The 19,158-nt window shown below is 53.5% G+C and overlaps 1 protein-coding gene across 6 annotated transcripts in view; it reads left to right on the top strand.

The window, feature by feature from the left end:
• SEPTIN9 (septin 9) overlaps nucleotides 1-19,158 on the top strand; it is a 127,623-nt gene that overhangs the window by 98,104 nt on the left and 10,361 nt on the right. For 5 of the 6 annotated variants that reach the window (XM_030461708.1, XM_030461707.1, XM_030461706.1 and 2 more), the window contains 4 exons: nucleotides 12,146-12,337; nucleotides 15,845-15,973; nucleotides 16,379-16,460; nucleotides 17,255-17,392. In XM_030461708.1, coding sequence (XP_030317568.1) covers nucleotides 12,146-12,337; nucleotides 15,845-15,973; nucleotides 16,379-16,460; nucleotides 17,255-17,392 — 541 coding nt within the window. Of the gene's footprint in view, nucleotides 1-5,816; nucleotides 5,882-12,145; nucleotides 12,338-15,844; nucleotides 15,974-16,378; nucleotides 16,461-17,254; nucleotides 17,393-19,158 lie in introns of those variants that run through there. The other variant, XM_030461709.1, reaches the window with a different exon arrangement.

The raw sequence follows: 19,158 nt of genomic DNA, 5'->3' as shown, positions 1-19,158 counted from the left end.
TGTCTGGTGTTTGGCTCTAATCTTCCATAGCCCAGCAGAAGTGGAGGTGGTCTCACTGCCATTGCCTGGCAATGGGGACTGGTGGCCTTCAGCATCTTATGCCACACACCCAGGGACTGAGCCCTTTTTACTTTTTCCTTCCAGTGTGCTGCATTCATCTGTGTTTCTCTCAGCCTCCTCTTGGCTTACTTCTTTATGCAAAAGCCAAGTCGATACAGGACCCATCCCTTTCTGGTGGCCCAGCAGAGCTGCCAGGGGCCCCTGGGGCTGGCTCCCTGTGGTGTGGAGCCTGTGCTGTTATCAGGGCAACTTCTGATAAGGACAGAGCAGGGATTTCCCTGTGGGGGTCCTGGACAGCATCAAGCTGGCTCCGGGGGAAGCTCACCAGGTCTCCAGGCAGTGATGGGATGGCAGAGCACAGCTCTGAATTCTCCCCATGCCCCTCTGTGCTGATGGGTGTTAGGTTGTGATCTCCCCAGGGTTGATGGACGGGTGCCCCATCTCCCGGGTTTGACCCCAGGAGCAGATGGGGGACCCAGAGGGACTCATTCCCGGCGTCACCAATGTATTTTCCTCCTCCCCCTTGTCCTCCTGACCTTTCCCCATCAAAACACAAAGCACTATTATTCCTAGAGAAGCACCTCCAACAGAGGAGACAGCTGGCACTGCAAGCAGCTTCTCGGGATGGGTTGTTATTAATTAAGCTGCAGGAGACAGCTGCACAGCTTGAATGGGGCTGCAGCAAAAGAGTTTTCCTTCATGTCAAAGTTAGGGTGTCCTGAATTCTTTCTTTTTTACCTCCAAAGAGAATTTATGGGTTTAAAAGGTGAAGCTCACAAGGCACAGGGAAAGGCCTCTTCCATTGCACCACTGATGATGACCATGTGTGTGCAGAAGGTCTGCAGGGACCCCTAGGACACCACAGCACCCCCTTTGCAGCTGTATCTGTACCAGGAGGATGCTGTGAACCCCTAGGGATGTCACTGCCTGGGCAGCTCCCCATCTAGAGAGAGGTTGCCACTCTGGAGAGAAATAGAGTTTGAGATATGTGAGCACGTTTGCTTGGGCTGTGGTGTGACCCAGGCAGATGAATTTTTCACTCCATACCATTCCCTCTTGCAAAGGTGATTTCTTTTTTACTGAACTCATCCTCTCCCCCTGCTGCTGATTCTGTTTTGATGGTGCTGCTGGTGGTGAGAGAAACACAGGAGCACTGGAGCCTCTTGGCGTGCTAGACCTGCAGAGGATCCATCTGCACCCCTCATTTGGTGGAGTGGGGCTCTGGCAAGCTGTCAGAGTGATGTGCAGAGGATTTTGCTTTACCCTTTTGAAGGTAACTCTTCCTTTTTGATAGTCCATCTAGGGGTGTCAGGGGAGTAGATTCTGCTCCTGAGGAGAAGGGATGAGGGTTGCTTCTGAAGAACAGGCAGCAGTCAAAGGACAAATGCATTTCCTTTGGTGGATCTAAGCTGTGCCATCTGCTGAGCTGTCCTGGTGGCTCTGGAGCTGCAGTGTTTTGGTGCCAAAGCAGAGCCTGGTCCCCTGTTGACAAAAACCTGTGGTGTGAGGAAGTTGCCTGGAGGATGCTGAGTGGGCTTCGTGTCTGCCCAAGCCACCTTGTCGGTGGCCAAACCAGTGCCCCACTGGTGCCCCCTGTGAGGGGGAGGATGTTGAGGGGAGTGTTTTTTTTCCTTGCTTTTCCAAATATTTGTGACCTCGGAGTGGCTTCCTAGCAAAGCCCGTTCCCTTCTGGAAGATGATGGATTGCTCAAGCATGGTGAGGAACCTCTTGTCCTCCCTGCTCAAGGGAGCAGACACTGCAGATCCACTGCAGAAGAAATGTTCTGGAGGAAGGGACAGTGCTGCAGGGGCACTGCTGGGATGTGACACTGGGAAGTGAGGCATGGCCTCCCCAGGGAGCAGATGACTCACTCCAAGGACACCAGCTCTGTGTGTGTGAAGTAATTCCTTCCTTCCTTCCCTCCCAGGGAATGGGAGTGGGGTGGAGGTGTCAGGCTGGAGGAGCCCCTGGTTCTTTGTGCAGTGGGAGCAGGAGTGGTCCTGGCACTGGGTGTAACACAAGCTCAACAAATAGCCATGGTTCAAGCTCTGCTGCCTGTGTCTGGCCAAGCCATGGAGGGGGTTGATGGTAGTTGCTCCCTGTGCTGGCTCAGGATGTCCCTGCTCTATAGGATGGAGCCCACAGGGTCCCAAGATGCTCCTGGCAGAACTTGCACCCTGTGGTACTTGCTGCTCCACTGCTTTTTCTGTTTAGGGAAATATAAGCCACCAAATAAGTCTTTTTATGAAGAAACTGGTGTGCTACCTGCACCAATGTCTTCTGACAAAGGCTGCTCAGAGAAGCTGCTCGCTGCCAAAAGCCAGGTAGCTTGAAAGATAAAAGCCAGCATCATCTAGACTTGGGAGTGCAGTACAGCCATAAGTGAGGAAATGATGTTGCTTTGTAGGTAATAAGCATTTCAGACTTTCTGGATATTTACCCTACACTCTCAGAAGGGACCATGGTGTCTACCTGCCAGAGCCCTTCTCAGGTGGTATCACCTGCAGACCTGCAGCCAGCCTCTTAGGGAAGTGTTGGGGTTTGTTTTAGGAGTTACTGGTTCCTTTCTGCTCCTGATAGAAGTGATGGGGTCTCTTACAGTGTTTAAAAAATTTAATTTTTGTCATGTGACCTTCAAGGCCAAATCCTTTCCTCAGTCACGTTGCCTTTCACTGAGCATGCTGGTGCTTTACTAAGGTCTCTGGATGTCCTTTTTGTTCTGCTATTGATCTCAGATTATAAATGTAGCTGGCAGGATTTCCAGCTTCCACCAAAGTCACTGGGGCCTTGCAGGTGGTCAGCATTGCTGCACTATTAAAACAATAAAAATTATCTACTAAGCTCTAACAGTGTACTTTTAACTGGGGATTGGTGGAGTACAGATTGGAAATGTCTCTTCAGCACTCCTGTGAGAAAAGATGTCCTGCTCGTGCTCCCCATGTTCAAGGGCTTTGATGTTTCCTTAGCAGCATGGGGTGAAACATTTTAGTTGGCAGCCCCACACCTCTCTCTCCCTTACAGGCTGGTGGTCCTGGTGAAGCTGCCTTCATTCACAGGTCTTGGTTGTTCCTCTAAGCTGGAGACCTGTGCCTGGAGCTGGAGCAGGTGTTGGCCAAGAGCAGAGCATTGCCTGGGCTAGGGGAACAGCTGGGGAACAGCCCCGCTGTGGGGCAGTTTTCTAGTGCTGGAGAAAGGACAATGGTTAGGCTTTTCCCCTAAGCTCAAGTACTATGGAAATCTGGGGATCTGGTCCTCCTGCTGTCTCCCAGCCTTTCCTGACCATGAGGGCTGGACCCCCTCTGGGCCACCTTCTCCACTGAGCCCTGCTAGTCCTGTGCTAATGTGGGGGCTCATCCCCACTGCCCTGTGCAGTGTGGCTGTGGCATGGGAACCTCCAAAGGTATCAGATAAAGTGAGTATAGGTAGGATGGCATGAGTGAAAAGCAGGCAGGAATCTTCCTTGTTATTTTGGGTAAGCTGTAAGCACAAGAACTGCATCTGTGGTTAGTTCAAATCCCTTGGTATAATTTACAACAGCCAGACAGCCGTGCTAGAATTGCTTCTAACTCCGAGTATTATTCTTTTTAAAGAGAAGAACAATGACTTTGTGATCTTTAAAACTCTGAATTGGGGGATTTGGATCCAGTTCTTGGCTCAGTTGTAAGTTTTCTGTAGGGGTAAGGAAACATGCAGTGGGAGATTAAGTCCAGCAGGGCTCTGCTCTCCTTGCTGAGATGCTCTAACTCTGCAAGTGCCTTCTCCATGCAAACAGCCCCCAAGCCATCCTGAGAGCCTTCAGGTGAGCAAGCACTGTTAGCAAAGCCCAAGAGACTTATTTGCTTTAAGGCCATGGATGCCACTTTATTGTCCTTCTGATCTCCTTGCTTTCCCACCTGGGGTGGTTTCTGGGGAGGATGAGATCCGAGTTGAAAAAAGTATTTTCTATAAATTAATCTGAGAAACAACTTGCAGACAGTGTGAATTCCCAGCATACTACAGATGACTTTGTAGATCTTCAGTAACCAAAGGGGAAGCTTTCCTATAGGCTTTGGGTTTTTTTATTTCCTTCACAGGCAAGACTAGTGTATGTCTATGGTTTCAATGGAGAAAAATAGCACCAATAAGGGAGGCACTGGTCGTGGTCAACCCTCTGCTGCTGGTCTTGGTTTGGGCAAGTGAGCCCTGTGCTGGATGCCTAACACCTGCACAGTGTTACAGATGTGGTTAATTTATGGGCAGGGACATGAGGAGTGGATCTTCATGCAGCTCACCTGCACCTGATGTCCCACACGTATTCCTCATCCAATGAAAGCACCAGAGTGAGCACGGTGGAGCTTTGGAGAGCCAGGCTGAGCCACATTCCAACTCCTCCTGCCTTTTCCCAGCTAACAAGAGGCTGGAGTGACTTGCAAACAGCCCACTTTGGTATTTAGGGTTGGATTTTTGTGGAGATTAGGAAGATTAGAACACTAATGCCTATTGATAGGGGTTAAAGCTTTATTAAGTCATAAAAAGTGGTGTAATCCAGCAGAAAATTATGCATAGCTGCAGAGTAAGCAGATTGAGGCTGGGTTTCCTGCCTGGGTGCTGGCGTGGTGGTTTCTCAGAAATTGCTGTTGGTGGCAGGGGGATGTGAGCCTCAGCCCTTTGAGAACCCATCTTCTCCACCGGGTATCTGGGGAGGGGATGCTGCCAGCCTGGGGCACGGTGCCTGTGCTGGCTGGAGGAAGAGTCACTGCTGCCGGCGGTCCGGAAGGGGAGAAGAAAGGTGACAGCCACGGGAGAGTCATGAGTGGTGAGGCTGCGGTGTCAGAGTTGTCTCTGAATCCGGAGTCTGAGAGCAGCTGGTGAGGCTGATAACTGCTCAAAGGGGATGGGCAAGTACCAACCCCTGGCTTGTGGGCTGTGCATGGGAAATGGAGTCCTTCGGGTATCGAGGGCTGCAAATGTGCAAATCCCTCTTAACCCTTTTGTCCCCTGCGGGACTTTCTCTGGGGACGCAGATCTAAGAACTGCAGGGAGCCGGGGGAAAAACTCCCCTGACATCCTGGGATAGGTCACGGCCCCATGTCAGAACCCAGAGGCCAAAAGAGGCGAGTTGGCTTTGCACGGTGGTTGCCCCTCCTGTGGCCGGGACCCTTCTTTCCACTGCTGGTAGAGAGGAGGTGGTGAAGCTCTGGTAATCAAGATGTAAGGCAGGAAGGGCTTTTTGAGACAGATAATATCTTTATTCAGCTTAATTGATGTGATTTTTAGAAGCAGCCAGGCTGGTGGGTGTAGGCTGCTGTCTCATCCCGGGTGGATGCGAGAAGCAGCCCAAGAGCAAAGTGAGCCCCTGGTCAGTGGCCTGAACACCCACTGGGGGCTGGATTCGATCTCTGCTGGGAGAATTTTGGGATGTTTGAAAGCAAAAGGCAAATCTTATCGCGGAGTGCCAAAGGGCTGTGCTCAGTATGTGCCCCAGTCCCTTTGTCCCTGGAGCAATGGGATGGACCCAGAGCCTGCTCTGGTTGGGGCTGCCGGTTTGTCCCAGTCACGCTTTTCCCGTGGAAGCCCCCGAGCCCCGACCCTTCCCCCCCGACACCTCCCCCGGGCTCGTAGCGGCTGGGGGATGGAAAGAGCCCTGGGGCGAAACAAACTTCCCGGGAAGAGGTTCCATCCCCCCGGGCCGGGCTGGAGGGGGAGGAGGGCAGTGGGGGAGGAGAAGGCAGAGTGATGGGGGAGGAGGAGGAGGAGGAGGAAGGGCGCTGGGGGAGGAGGCGGAGGGCAGCGCGGGAGGAGGCGGGGAGCCGCCGGCTGCCGGAGCCGCCGCCGCCGCGGGTGAGTCGCCGGTGCCCGGGGGCGGGGGCTCCGCGGAGGCGGGGGGCAGCGAAAGTGGGGGGCTGATGGGGGCGAAGTGCTTTTTTTTTTTTGGGGGGGGGGGGTTGAATAATTCGGGGGCGAGAGGGGTGTGAGAGCGCGAGGGGTCCCGCCGGTTCCCATGGAGAGCCCCGGGCATGGGCACCCGAGCCCGGTGGGGGGGGTGCCGGGGCGGGGGGACCTGGGCGCTGGTGAGGGGACTCGACCCGCAGTCCCCCGCGGCCCCTCTCACCCCACAAGTGGGGCTGTTGTTTGGCGGCAGCCGGGCCGCGATGCCGGCATTGTCCGGGGATGAATAGCGGCTGTGCGCAGGGGGTGCGGGGGGGCATCTCCTGCGGGGTCCTCACCGCCCCTCCTGCCAGCAACGGGGTTTCGGTGAGTCTGGGGTGCAGTTGCCCTGCGTTATAAAAAAACAAAAAACAAAAACAAAGAAACCAACCCACCCACCGAAAACCTTACCCCCCTAAAGAAAACAAAACAACCCCTCGCCCCCCCAAATTATAAGTAAAAAACAATAATAATAATAATAAGCTTAACTGGAACCCCAGGATGTAAATCCCTCCTTGAGCACTGGGTGCTCCGGTACCTGGGGGTGCTGGCAGCTCTGGTTTGCTTGTTGGGTCTGTTTTTTGTAGCTGCAGCAACCAGCGCCTCTCCAGGCGTGGGAGGTGACCCGGGTGGGAAGCTGGGTGGCCCTGGGCACATGCAGCAGTGCCAGGGGCTGTGCCCAGGTGCCCTTGCTGGGTCTGCCCTGGGACCCGCTCCCCCTGCAGCGCTTTTTTGGGCAGGCTGAGCTCTGGGAGCGCTGCCGGCCTCTTTGTTTTCAAAGCACAGAGCTCTGAGAAGCCGTGACAGGGGTGAGAGGTGCTTCCTCTTGCCCAGGGGCTGGGAAGAGTCTCCAGGTCTCTCCTGTGCTGAACACGTTTCCCAAGGTGGATAGGGGATTGGGAGGGGGTCCACCGGGGAATTGGCTTTGTGGAATTTGGACCCACGGGCACGCAGAGCCTCTGTGGGGAGCGGGAGCTGGGCTGGCTGCTGGCGTTTTGCTGTGTGAGGCTGGTTGGTGGAGCAACTTCTGCTGGCAAGAGAGTTGCCCTGCCATGGGATTGTCCCCAGCTCTCACTGCACCTCCCTGGGAAGCTGCTGACTGGAGGGAGCTCCTGGGGCTGCGTGGCCGGAGACCCCCGAGGCTCGGTTTGCAAGACTGGAGAGCAAGCAGGACTTTGTGTTGTTTGTGATCTCTGGGCAAACAGGAGAACTGCCCGATAGCTCCTGCAGGTCTGCTAAGTGCTCAGAGCTGCTGCCTCACGTGGTTGGAGTAAGGAGGATGTGGGGCTGCTGGCTGGGCTGCCAGGGCTGGCACATGTCTGGGCCAGACAGGGTGGTGGTCATCTTCATGCCCTACCTGGGGTGCATCAAGGCAGGAGAGGTCGGGGGCTTGTGCATGAGCTTGCAGGCAGCAGTTTGTGAGCCTTCCAGGTTGTGTCCAGGTGGAGCTGGCACCATGGTTTGACCTCTGGGGTGAGCTTGCTGCATCCCAGCCCAGCAACACCCTCAAGTAGGGCCTGAGGAAGGCAGAGGGTTAAGCTGGGAAGGGAAGCAGAGATGGGGAGATCTGGAGAATCTGTGTCTTCAGAGGGGTGAGCTGTAGAGGATGGCTTCCAGCATGGGGAGGGAGAAGTGTGCAGTGGGGACAGAAGCAGACATGGTGAGTGGGGACAGCAGGAACAGGGACTGCTCAACCTCTGCAGCTGTGTGTCGTGCATGCTCATGGCTCAGTGTTGTGGCCCTGCCTGGTCACTTTACTGAAGCACTCTCTCCAGAGCAGGAGTCACTGACTCCTGTTTTGATCTCTGAAAATGGGTTTATCCCCCAGCGTGAGTGAAAGGCTTCAAGCCTGGAGCATCTTGGATGCTCAGGAGGCATCTGGCCACCCCTCTGAAAGCTCGTGGGTGGATTTGGTCTGACAAAGTGTAGTTAAGCATCCTCTGCTATTTCTGGGTCGTGCCTACTAGCACCTGGTTGGAAATAAAAGCTGAGAAGGAAATGTAACTGGTTGGTAGGCAGACCTGGGCTGGCTGCCAGCCTGAAGCCATCGTCTGGTGCCCAGGGATGTGAGGGACAGGTTCCAGCTCTGGCCCGGCTCTGCCAGCCAGGGACAGATGATTGCAACTGAATAACAAATGTCCCTTAGTTGCACCCCAGTGCTGCAGGGGTGCGGTGGTGGCTCTGTGTGCCAGGCTGGGCCCTCCCTTGGGACCAGCATCAGGGATCTGCCCCATTCAGCATCGGGCATCCCACAGGCGCTCTGACTGGGCAGCTGAAGAAAGCAGCAGTGTCTGAGCCACACTGGGTTTGCTCCCTCCCAACTCCTTCTGTCCCCTTGGAAGGGAAAGCTGTGGCTTTGCCACCTCCTCTGCCTGTTGGATCCGTTTCCATGGCTTGTGGTTACCAGCTTGGTGTGCAAAGGGGAGAGGCCCCCAAGGCTGTGCATGTTGCAGTCCTGCTGGCCAGCTGGAGTTAACCAGGAACTACGAATTTAATCTTTGGTTCTGAATACATCTTTATTACACTCTGCAGATGCAATTTTTTAAGACAACTGTCCTTCAAAAGTGAAAGGTTAGGTGGTCTGCACTGCTTCCCCAAAAGCATCTGCTGATGTTCAGCTGCCTGGGAAGCTGTTGTGTTTTCACACCCTGCACTGCTCTTTGCTGCCGTGAATCTTCTCTTTGTGTTTCTGTGAACCCATCCAACAAATCTGGAAGCCTTTGGTGTTTCTAGTCTCTGCTGTATGGAGGGAAGGGGGGTTATCCCCACTGCAGCATCCTTCTCCTCTGGGTGCTTCTAGCTCTTCAAGTCCATCCCACAGCTGCCCATGCACAGCCTCCAGCTGCCTGGAGGAGTGGGGGGGTCCCCAGGGGCTCCTCAGGGCTCCCCTCCCCTCAGGGTGCCTTTCATCTCCTGATTCACAGATGTTGGGTTTGGCTCATGCCTGACATGCATCAGTTACAGCACAACAACCCAGAGACTTTGGCAAAACCAACTTTGGAGCAGCTGTCCTGAGTCAGCCTGGCACCCAGGCTGCTGGCTACCCTGATAGTCTCACCATCTCTGATGCTCACGTGGAGAGGGTTTCCTTGGCAGAGGTCTAAATATGGCCCAAGCCTGTGTTCCCATGTGCTCCCTGTTTATCCAGGAACTGGTGAGCCAGAGGGAGCTGCAGGCCCTGGGCTCTCTGTCCCCATCAGCCTGGGCTCTTCCCCAGCCTCCCTGCCCATAGGAGGGACATGAGGTCATGTTACAGTGGCACTGGTGGAGCAATGGTGTGTGAGATTCCATCCTGTTCTTGCCAAGGAATTACAGTATTGGGTGTTTATTAACCTTCTTGGCAGTGTTCTGGAGGGGTCACCTTGGTGGTGCTGGCACTGACAGTGTCCCTGCAGAGAGTGTGGGTCAAACAAGAACAGGACCTGCCTGTACCGTGTCCTGGGCAGCCACTGCTTCTGTTCCAATTTACTTTTAGGATCTTTCTCTTTCAAACAAGTGTCTGCCAGGAGTGATCCATGGCACCTGGCACAGCTTCCCCCTGTGCCACACTGTGGTCCTTCAGCTCAGCCACATCTTGCCTCTGCTGGCTAAAACCTCTTGGAGTCAAGTGGGATGCTGGAGTCCTTGTAGGAAAATACCAGTTTGGTGCTGGGAAGCTCAAAGGAAAAGTGGTGATCTGGGTTGCAGCATTTCCTCTGGGAGTCTGCTGGTGCCACCAAGGCATTCGTGTCCTTGCATCCCTGCTTGCCTCTCCTAGCTCAAATAGATTAATTTTTATTTTATGTTTTCCCAAAAAGGAGCCAGGTTCTAGAAGAAACTGTCCTTAGAATCACTTTTTCCTTGGTGGGAAGCAGCACGGGCTCTGCTGGCTGAGCACATCCCGGGTGACAAACTGCGGTGACACACTGTGACAAACTGCCACCTGACATCCTTCTGTGCTTCCTGTGGCTTTTGTCTTGGGGGCTGGGGAGTCTTGAACCCTTCTTGCACTGAAGGCCACGTGTCAGAGCAGCACGGAGCATCTGCCAGGTTTTCCTTCACATCCCCCTGCCCAGGGAGGGATCAGCTCCTTCTGCACGCTGCTGGTTATGGGAGATAAAGAGATGAGCAACAGTGAGGAGGTGCTGGAGATGCTCCTGGCCTTTATCACAAGCAGAGGGGGGGCTTTCTAGTCCATTTGTTTAATTTTTAATTTTTCTGTGCATGCTACTGGACCTTACCTGTGCCACTTCGCCCTGCAGGAGTTAAAACCCTTGCACAACCCAGCCCTGCTGCTGGCAGTGTATTTTCCACATGACTTAGGTGGTTTTTGAGTAGTATGTAGGGATTTTTTTTTCCATTTCTTGGCTTTGCTGTTTTGGAATGGGGCTCATTCAGGATCTGCAGGCGTGCTGGGCTGGTCAGCTCTGTAAGGAGCAGCATGGCAGGGTGTTACCAGCTGTGCAAGAGCCCAAATCCACTGGAGAGGAGGCAGCTGCTGCCCTGTGTGACTGCTGCAGTGGGTTTGCTCTCTGGCAGCTCTGTGAGTAATGCTGCTATGCACAGCCTGGACTGAGAGTTGGAAAAAAGTGTTCAAAATGGCCCAATAGTCTTTTGGCTTTGCTTTTTATTATTTCTATGTATTTTTTTTCCTGCTTGGTCAGTATTTGAGCATGTGGAAGTGTGCTGTGCTCGCAGGAAAGGAGCACTTCTGCCTTGCAGATCCCAGCAGGTTCTGTCTGATACTGTACCTGCCCCTCACTGGAGGAAAAATGATGGTGAGCTTGTGCTCAGAGGAGTCCATTTGGACCAGCCACATTCCTATGGACAAATCCCTTTGGTGGGAGGGAATAAAAAACAGGCAGCACCTCCTCAAAGGCCAGAAATGACAGTGGGGTGAGGAGGTGAGCTGAGCACCATATCCTTGTCTGAAGGAATGAGGATCAGGACTTGGCTTGGCAAATAATAATGGTTTTAATAGTAATAATATAGTAAACAATGTTTTTTAGAAGCACTGCAAAAAGCTTATGGAAAATAAAATGCTTGCTTAGGCTGGTGGTTGTAGGGGCTTCAGCATCAATCAGCAACAGCCTGGGAGAGGGAGGGCTCTCAGAAGTTTCCTAAAATCTGCCTCTCCCTGCCTGCATTTGAGGGGTTTGTCCTGCACAGTTGAGACTTCCAGGAGCTCTTGCAAGAACCAGGCTGACCTTGTGCATGCTTTGCCTTCAGGTTATCTGCTATATCCACTGCAGGCAATGTGGGGCAGGGCTTCCTGGTGGCAGATGCCCCAGCCTGGTGCCTGGAGGAGTGGATGGTTCCCCAGTTTGTGTTGTGAAGGTGTTAAATAAGGCAGTAAGTGCACGTTTGGTTCTTCTCATCTGGAGCTGTCACACAGGGGAGATGAGTGCTGTGACACAGCAGCAAACCGAAGAGTTTGGGCTCCTTGGTTGGATATTGGCAGAACAAGGGAGCATTGTGGAAGCTTCGTGGCTTTCTTGGTGTTATCTGGAGCAATCCTTTTCATACACAGAATCAGCCAGGTTGGAAAGGACCTCTGAGGTCATCAAGTCCAAACCTTAATCAATGCAGAAGCACTGGTTTCTGGTTTTTTAAGAAGCAAATCAAGGCCAGCAGCCTCTGTGCCATGTCAGCTGGAGCTGGAGGAGGGCAGGCAATGTTGGTAGACATTAAGGATTTTTCTTTGCAAAGTTCATCCTGAAATGTGGCCACAAGGCATTCCCCAGCCTTCTGCACAGTGCTGTAATGACAGTGGTTGGGAGCAGCAGGCAGGCAGGTCTGCAGGACTTTACCAGCAGTGCCTGGGCTCGGAGCCTTTGTCACTCACTACATAAACTCCTGGACTTGTGCCGAGTTCTTGCTTGGTACCAGGTCTCTCTCCTCTGATCTGTTGCTTATGGACCTGGTGTAGCTGCTCCCCATGTAGCAGCATCTCTTTGCTGCAGCAGACTTGGTGATGAGGGCAGAGATCAAGGGGAATCCAGTAAGTTCAGAGGGAAATCTCAAATTTAACGTCATGACGGGTGAAGGAAAATCCCACGTGCCTTCCGGAGTTCCTACCCATGCTTTATTCCTGCTTCAGATGCAACAGGCAGCTCCTTTCATTCCCTGCCAGGGGCAGCATTCCAGCGTGCTCAGCACTGCCTGCCACCCCTCACCACCCTCTTGTTGCCTCCACAGGTCCAGAGGCAGTTCCCAGCCAGGCACCCGGAATGACGGACGCTCCCCGGGATGCCGGCCCCAAGCAGGCGGCGCCGACGCGACCGGAGAGGCCAAGTGCAGACTTTGGCTACGTGGGGATTGATGCCATCCTGGAGCAGATGAGAAGGAAAGCCATGAAGCAGGGGTTCGAGTTCAACATCATGGTTGTGGGTGAGTTCTATCCCCATGCCAGATGCTCAGCCAGTTGTTTTGTTCTTCTGGGAAAATGTTTGTCCTGTCTGGAGCCTCCATGGGAGCAGCAGCCTCGGGCTCAGCACTGGGGTCTTTGCCTTAGGAGTCTGCAGTTCCTGTTCCCAGGGAGATGGCTTGGATTCAGCTGTTGTTAAAACTGATGGAATGCAGCCAATGGTCCCCTGCTCCTCCCAGCATCCTGGGGCACGTTACCCATAGGCATGTCCTGGAGGGCATTGTCAGAGATCACCATCACCTTGCAGAGAGCTGCAGCATCTCCTTGCCTGCTCTCCTGGGAGCCCTTTGCTGGTTGAAGCTGTTGGTTCCTTGGGGCTCAAGGGGCTGCACTGTTGGGGTAGTAGAGCCTTGGTCTTTGCTAGTATTTCCAGCAAGTTAGCTAAAATTTGGAATGTGAGTTTTGGCATTCTTGTATTTAGGAGACTGTGCTGAGCAGCTTAGAGAGCAGAGGCAGCCATGCTGCCAGGGGAGAAATGCCATATGTGGTTTGCTGGTGGGAATAAAGGCCAGGAAGAGAGTTTTGCATAGTTGGATTTTTTGGCTTGAACTGCTTCTGCTACTTGTGTCTCCTTTGCAGACCTGCAGTGTGACATCGGGGGAGATGAGAGTGTCCCAAAGGGTGTCCACATGTGGGGAGGACTGGAAGCTTGTGCATCCAAATCTTAAACCCTGTTCATTACCTTTCCAAGGCTGTGGGGTGGATGGGATGAAGGAGCTTTATTTCAGCTTGAGGCCACTTGGCTACATCACTGCTGCTCTGGCTGCAGCTCCTGCTGTGGGGTTCAGTGCTCCTGCAGCCCCTGGGGTCCCAGTGCCAGGGTCTCTCCCCAGGGGAGATATTGTGATGGTGGGGTCTCACCAGCCTTCTTCCTGCTGCAAGGAGGTCTGTAGGGTTGTGGGTTTGCGTGGGGATGCCTGTGGGGTAAGAGCCCTCAGGGGGCTTCCTGGAGTCACAAGAGGGTCTGCTCCATAGTTTGCTAATTCTGTACAAGGCATTAGTGTGCTGTGGCTTCTCAGTGAGCTGTGCTGATGCTCTGCCTTTCCTATTTCGATATTTTCCTGTACCAATTGATGTATGGGGAGGGCTCCTCAGGCTGGGAGATCGCTTCCAGCCTGGTCACTGCAGAGCCAGTTTTTGCAAGGTATTTTAACAAAGCCAGCTTTTTGTTACCAGTGGAGCAGCACTCCAGGGGTGGAGGGATTGTGCATCACTGATCCTGAGAGTCTGTGAGATTGCAGGAGCTGAGCCCCCATTTGTCTGCCAGAAGAGGCACTCGTCCTTCTGTGAGAAGGTTGTGCCACAGCCACGCACTCAGCTTTCTGCTTTGCAGATGTGGAGGGATGTTCAGGAAAGGGCCCAGCTTTGCCTTGGCAGCACTGTGTGTGGTATGAAAGCCTGTGCTTCAGTAAGGCTGGAAAACATTGTTCTTGCCTTGGCAGGCTCTGGGCTGACTGTTTACAGGCTGGGAAATTTGTGGCAGCATAAACAAGTCAAGCTCTGGCCCTCCCAGAAGATGCAGGGGGGGATGCGGGAGGAACAGCACCTCGGGGATGCTCTGCTGGGACTGGGAGGCAGCAGCCACCCCTCACCCCACTGCAGTTCTCCAGGGGACAGTTGAGCTTCTAGGGATTAGTTTATCTCCTTTACTCCTCTCCAGTCTACGCTGCAAGTTCTTACATTGAAGTTGTTGCAGTTGCTTTTTCACAGAGAGGTGCGAGGAGGGAGGTGGGAATGGAACATTGCTGGTGATGGGAATTGAGCATCACTGCCTGCACCTCAGCCTTGAGATGAGGTGTTTTGAATATCCTGTGTACCAGGGTCCCTGTTCAAAAGGATTTACCAGCCTAACCAAAGCTCTGGAGGCATCAGGCTGAGGTCAGATTAGCCTTGTGTTGTTCAAGGCTGTGGAGATGAGGAAGAAAAAAAGTGCTTTGAGTTTTGGTTTTTTTTTTAAGCATAGACCATCTTCTCTGTGTTCAGTTATTGCAGAACAGCTGGAAGGAGAGGAGAGCAGAGCTGCCCCAGCAGAGTGAGGCTCAGCTGCTCTTTCTCTGCCTGATTTCAGCTCCTGCAAACGTGCTGGGCTACAAACCAGAGGAGGTGGGAGCAGGACTGCCCTGTGCTCAGCCAGCGGGTCCCCAGGGTGCAGCCACATCCATCACTTGGCAGGGTCAGCATGTGGCCACAATTCAGTAGGGACAGTCATATCTGTCCCTGCTTGCTGTTCTTGCCCTGGTCCTTTTCCAGGCAGTCCTGTTCCAGCAGCTTGGACAGGCAGGAAGGCAGGGATGGACTGCCAGGAGCAGCATTTCTCCACCCTACCCCCTCTCCCCAGGGGCTCCATTTAATGATCAGCACAGTGCAAGGAGAGCTTGGCTTTGGCTCTCTGCATTCACCACTCCAGACCTGTTTGCATTGGTCTCATGGGTTTTCAGGAAGCAGAGGGTTTAGGAACACTAGCCTCCAGCCTGCTCCATGTATTTCTTCTGCAGCCCAGCTGTGACAGTGGCTGGTGAGCAGGGTTTTCCAGCTCTGGATTGCAACGTGCCATGGGAAGTGTTGCCAGCTCAGCTCCCAGTTGCTGTTCAGTTGATCAGGGAGCAGGACTGGGCATGGTGTGCACAGGAGATGTGTGGGGGGCACAGGAGCTAAGTGTCTGCTCCCTGGGGCTTAAGGGGTTGCTCTGGTTACTTTGCTCTGGAAAAATTATTCTTTGAGCTTGTGGGACAACTGGTCTGGAGTCTTGAGAGCTACTGGTCTCCTTTCTGCATGGACTGACCTCAGCTTCAGGATATAAAACACAGGAACACTTCTCTGTAAAAGCTGGTTTTTTGTTGTGGAATCTGATGTGCTTCCTGGTAGTTGTTTATGGGATTCAGAGAAGCTCCTGGCTTGGACCTGCCTGAAAGGGTCCTTGCAGCCAGCTGGTCCAGTTGCAAAAGTGGGTCGGGCTGGGAAGCAGCCGTGGATGCTGCAGGGCTGAGGTTTCACAGGCAGTGGCTTCTGTTAATCCTCTCCAGCCTAAGGACTTGCCAAGCTGCTCCTCAGTCTTCTGTGTAGAGCTGGAGGGGTGAGGCTGCAGGAGGGTAAAAGCCCTCATTCCCTGGTCTGTGTGTCCTTCTTCAGGACTTCAGGGTGTCACCATAGACCTCAAAACAATGCTGATGGTGTCTGCCTGTCCTGGGGGATTTTGGCTGGATGCAAAGAGTTGGCTCTTCCCTGCTGGCTCCCAGCAAGCCAGCTGTTTCTGAGGCAGGAGAGGGACTTGCTGCCCACAGCATCCTCCTGTCCAGGATGAACTCAAGCTCCTTGAGCTGGGGAGGCTGCAAGAGAGCAGCTGCTCCTCTTCCCTCCCTCCTGCAGACCCAGTGCAGGCTGAGTCCATCAGCATCCCCATCCCCTGGTCCCTGAAAAAATAACCCGGAAACAAGGGAGTGCTGAGTGTGGTTTGTCCTGTTTTTTTCCAGGTCAGAGTGGCTTGGGGAAATCCACGTTAATCAACACCCTCTTCAAATCCAAAATCAGCCGGAAATCTGTACAGCCGACTTCTGAAGAGCGGATCCCCAAGACCATTGAAATCAAATCCATCACTCATGGTGAGGCTCTGTCTATCCCACCTGGTGCTTTGGCTTTTGGTCCTGCTCTTGTGTTTCCAGAGGCTTGCCAGAGTTGTGGACCTCCACTAAACCTTCATTCCCTGCTGCATGAAGGGGCTTTGACCACCCAGAGGTGCTTGCAGGGCTGAGAAAAAAAAATCTATTTTCTCTTTATCCACCAGCAGTGACTTAACTGTGGTGGAAAGGAACAAGTGAGGTGGCCATGGGGGATAACACTTCAGGGCAGATGTGGCTGCATCCTTTTGGAGTGCTGATTTGTGCCTGTTATTAGCTGTGTAGGTGTGTTTCTCCCTTAGGGGCAGCTCTCCAGCTGAATTGGGGAGGCAGGCTTGGCCAGAGCACCCATCTCTCTTGCCTCATCCCCAGCTTTCTTCTCCGTTTCAGAGATTGAAGAGAAGGGGGTTCGCATGAAGCTGACAGTCATTGACACCCCAGGCTTTGGAGACCACATCAACAATGAGAACTGGTGAGCTGGGGACTAGAACAGAGGGAAGGCAGCTGAGCCCCAGGACATCCTGACCTGGTGCTGGAGGCTGTAGCCTGGTCCTGTGTCATCCCTGCTCTCCGGGGATCAGGGGAGAAGGTTGTTTGGGTGGCAGCATGGTGTCATGCTCCCTGGGGCTGATCCTGGACCCTGTGAGAGCCCACAAACATCCTGCTGTTCCCAGCATGAGACAACCTTTGTTTGCAGCCAGGAGCAGCTGTGCCAGCGTGGTCGGTCCCCAGACATCACTCGTGGCTCTGAAGGCTGAATTCTGCCAGAGGCCCTGGGACAGTGGCTGGCTGTGCAGGATGGGCCCCCTGGGATAAGGCAGGGCTGCTCTGCCCAGCTGGTGGCAGGTGCTTTCTCTTCACCACAAGCTGGGCTGGGCTTTGGGGGGTTTAATGCTAATCTTGCTCCTGTGCCACAACATGGGACAAGGAGCAAAGGGATGCTCCTGGTCCTGCCCTGCTCAGCAGCCAGGTCCTGGGGGAGAGAAGGGAGGATGTACCAGGTACTTATATGCAGCACCCAGTGAAATCCCCTCCCACCATGTTGTGGGGAGTTGCCAAGTGGGGAATGCTCGAGGTTTGGGATTTCCCTGCTGCCCAGAGGGAGCTGACAGGAACTCACACGTTCCCTGTGTGAGTGTTTTGGGGTTGTCTGTGTGTCTTAGGGGATTCTGTATGACACAGAGCATCCCCACCTTGATGGGCTCTGCTTTGTGCAGCCAGACCAGGTGGGAGGCTCAAGGTGGTCATGTTCTTTTCTCCTTGCAGTTGGCAGCCCATCATGAAGTTCATCAATGACCAGTACGAGAAGTACCTGCAGGAGGAAATCAACATCAACCGGAAGAAGCGGATCCCCGACACGCGGGTGCACTGCTGCATTTACTTCATCCCAGCCACGGGCCACTCGTATGTACCCTCCACCCTCACTCAGACCCTTGGGCCTTCCCTCTCCTACCTCTGGGCTCGGGCAGCTCAGCCATTGGGATCTTCCTTGGGGATTTCCCTGGTGTTTCTGAGGAACATGAGGACAGTGTGAAGCTGTCCTTCCCAGGGCTGGAGCATCTGGAGCCCTCGTAGGGCCAGAGCAGAACTTCAGTGCTCCAGAAAAATATTGAGTTTCCCCTTCCAAGGGGCCATCAGAGCCTTCCTGAGCTCTGGTTAGCTGCTTGCTTTGTTTTGGTCACCTTGCTTGCTTGGGTTAGGGTGGATACCAGTCACTGAGATTGGACTGAAAGGCAGCCTTTGCAAACAAAACATTAATTTTCTTTGCTATGCCCCTGCCTTTGTAAGGGGAGAAGCTGGTTTTCCTTTTCACCCTTTAAGACTATTCTGTAAGTTGTTTGACTAGTCTGCAAGTGGCATGCAGTTTATTCAGAGCAGAGCTCTCCTGGATCTGGCACTTCTCAAGCAACAGCATCAAAGGCCCAGATCTCGCCCTATTTTTTATTTATTTTTATTATTCTTTTTTCCTAGGCATGCAGCCTGCAGTGAGAATCTGGGGCACTTAAAGCATCCTGAGACTTTAAAGTATCACAACATAAAAGACGACCTTAGTTTCCTTTTGATTTGTGTTGATTCCTTCCACTTCTGGCTCTGTCTGCTTAGGGGCTTTTTTTGTTGTTGTTTGGGATCATCCTTTCCCTCTTCCCCATGTAGAGATTTATTCCAATAGAAAAGCCTTTGTTTTGCTTCTGTCAGTGGGTAGACCAAAAATGCCTCCTTCACTGGAATCAAATGACTGCATGGGCCAGTTATGCTCCTCTTGTGTAACCAGCCCCTGATTTGGAGCAGAGAGGCCCAACGAAACGTTTATGGTTTAATATGATAAAGCAGAAAACAGTTCAAAAGGAGGTGACGTTTTCAGGCCAGTGGAGCGTGTTGGTCCTGCTTATCTCCACCCCAATCTGCAGCCCCTGCCTTGGCAGGTCAGGGTGTTGCAGCATTAGCTGTGCTCCAACTTTAATTGCTTTGGGTTTTTAACCCTTACAAGTGTGTCCAGTGTTACATCCTGCAGATGCTTGACCTGCACAGAGGCTGCTGTCCCCAGGGCTGTGCAGGCAGTGCTGTGGAGCCTCATCCCCCACCAGAGCCCCTCCAGCCCTGGCTCTGGTTTCTCTCACCCCCCAGCTAACAGCCGTTGCCTGGAAGTTCAGCTGCTTTTTTTATTTCTCTCCAACCAACATGTGTTTCCAATAGCTCAGTGAGCCCAGCAGCTGGAGGCCATTGGTGCCGAGCTCTGTGCTGATTCCTCCTTCCCTGACAGCCCGGCTGGGGCCAGCGCTTGCTCCCAGCCCTGGCTGGGGGGGATGGGGGGGGGTCTGTACTTCCCTGCCCCCAGGTCACAGCTTGCCACTGGCACTAATGTCCCCTCCTGCCATGGGATGGAGGTGAGCTGAGGAATGAGTGAAGGGGGACAAGACAAACCCCACGAGGAAGGAGAAGTCAGTGGGAGGTTTTGCACAGGTACTGAGTTTCCTTTCTGCCCCCTTAGGAAGCCCGAGTCAGATTTCTGATCCCCATGGATAGGCTTTCCCCATGGTCCATGGACACAAATGGATGGTGCAGCCACTTCTCCTGTGGGGTGGAGCTGCTGGTAGCAGAGGTTTGTGCTCATTTTGGAAGAGAAGGGTTTGGGAGGCGGTCACACCATGTTGAATCAGCAGGTTTGTGCC

Source organism: Calypte anna, chromosome 18 (assembly GCF_003957555.1).
Source record: "Calypte anna isolate BGI_N300 chromosome 18, bCalAnn1_v1.p, whole genome shotgun sequence".
Lineage (NCBI taxonomy): Eukaryota > Metazoa > Chordata > Aves > Apodiformes > Trochilidae > Calypte > Calypte anna.
Note: the sequence above shows the minus strand (reverse complement) of the source record. Positions and strands in the feature narration are given on the sequence as shown.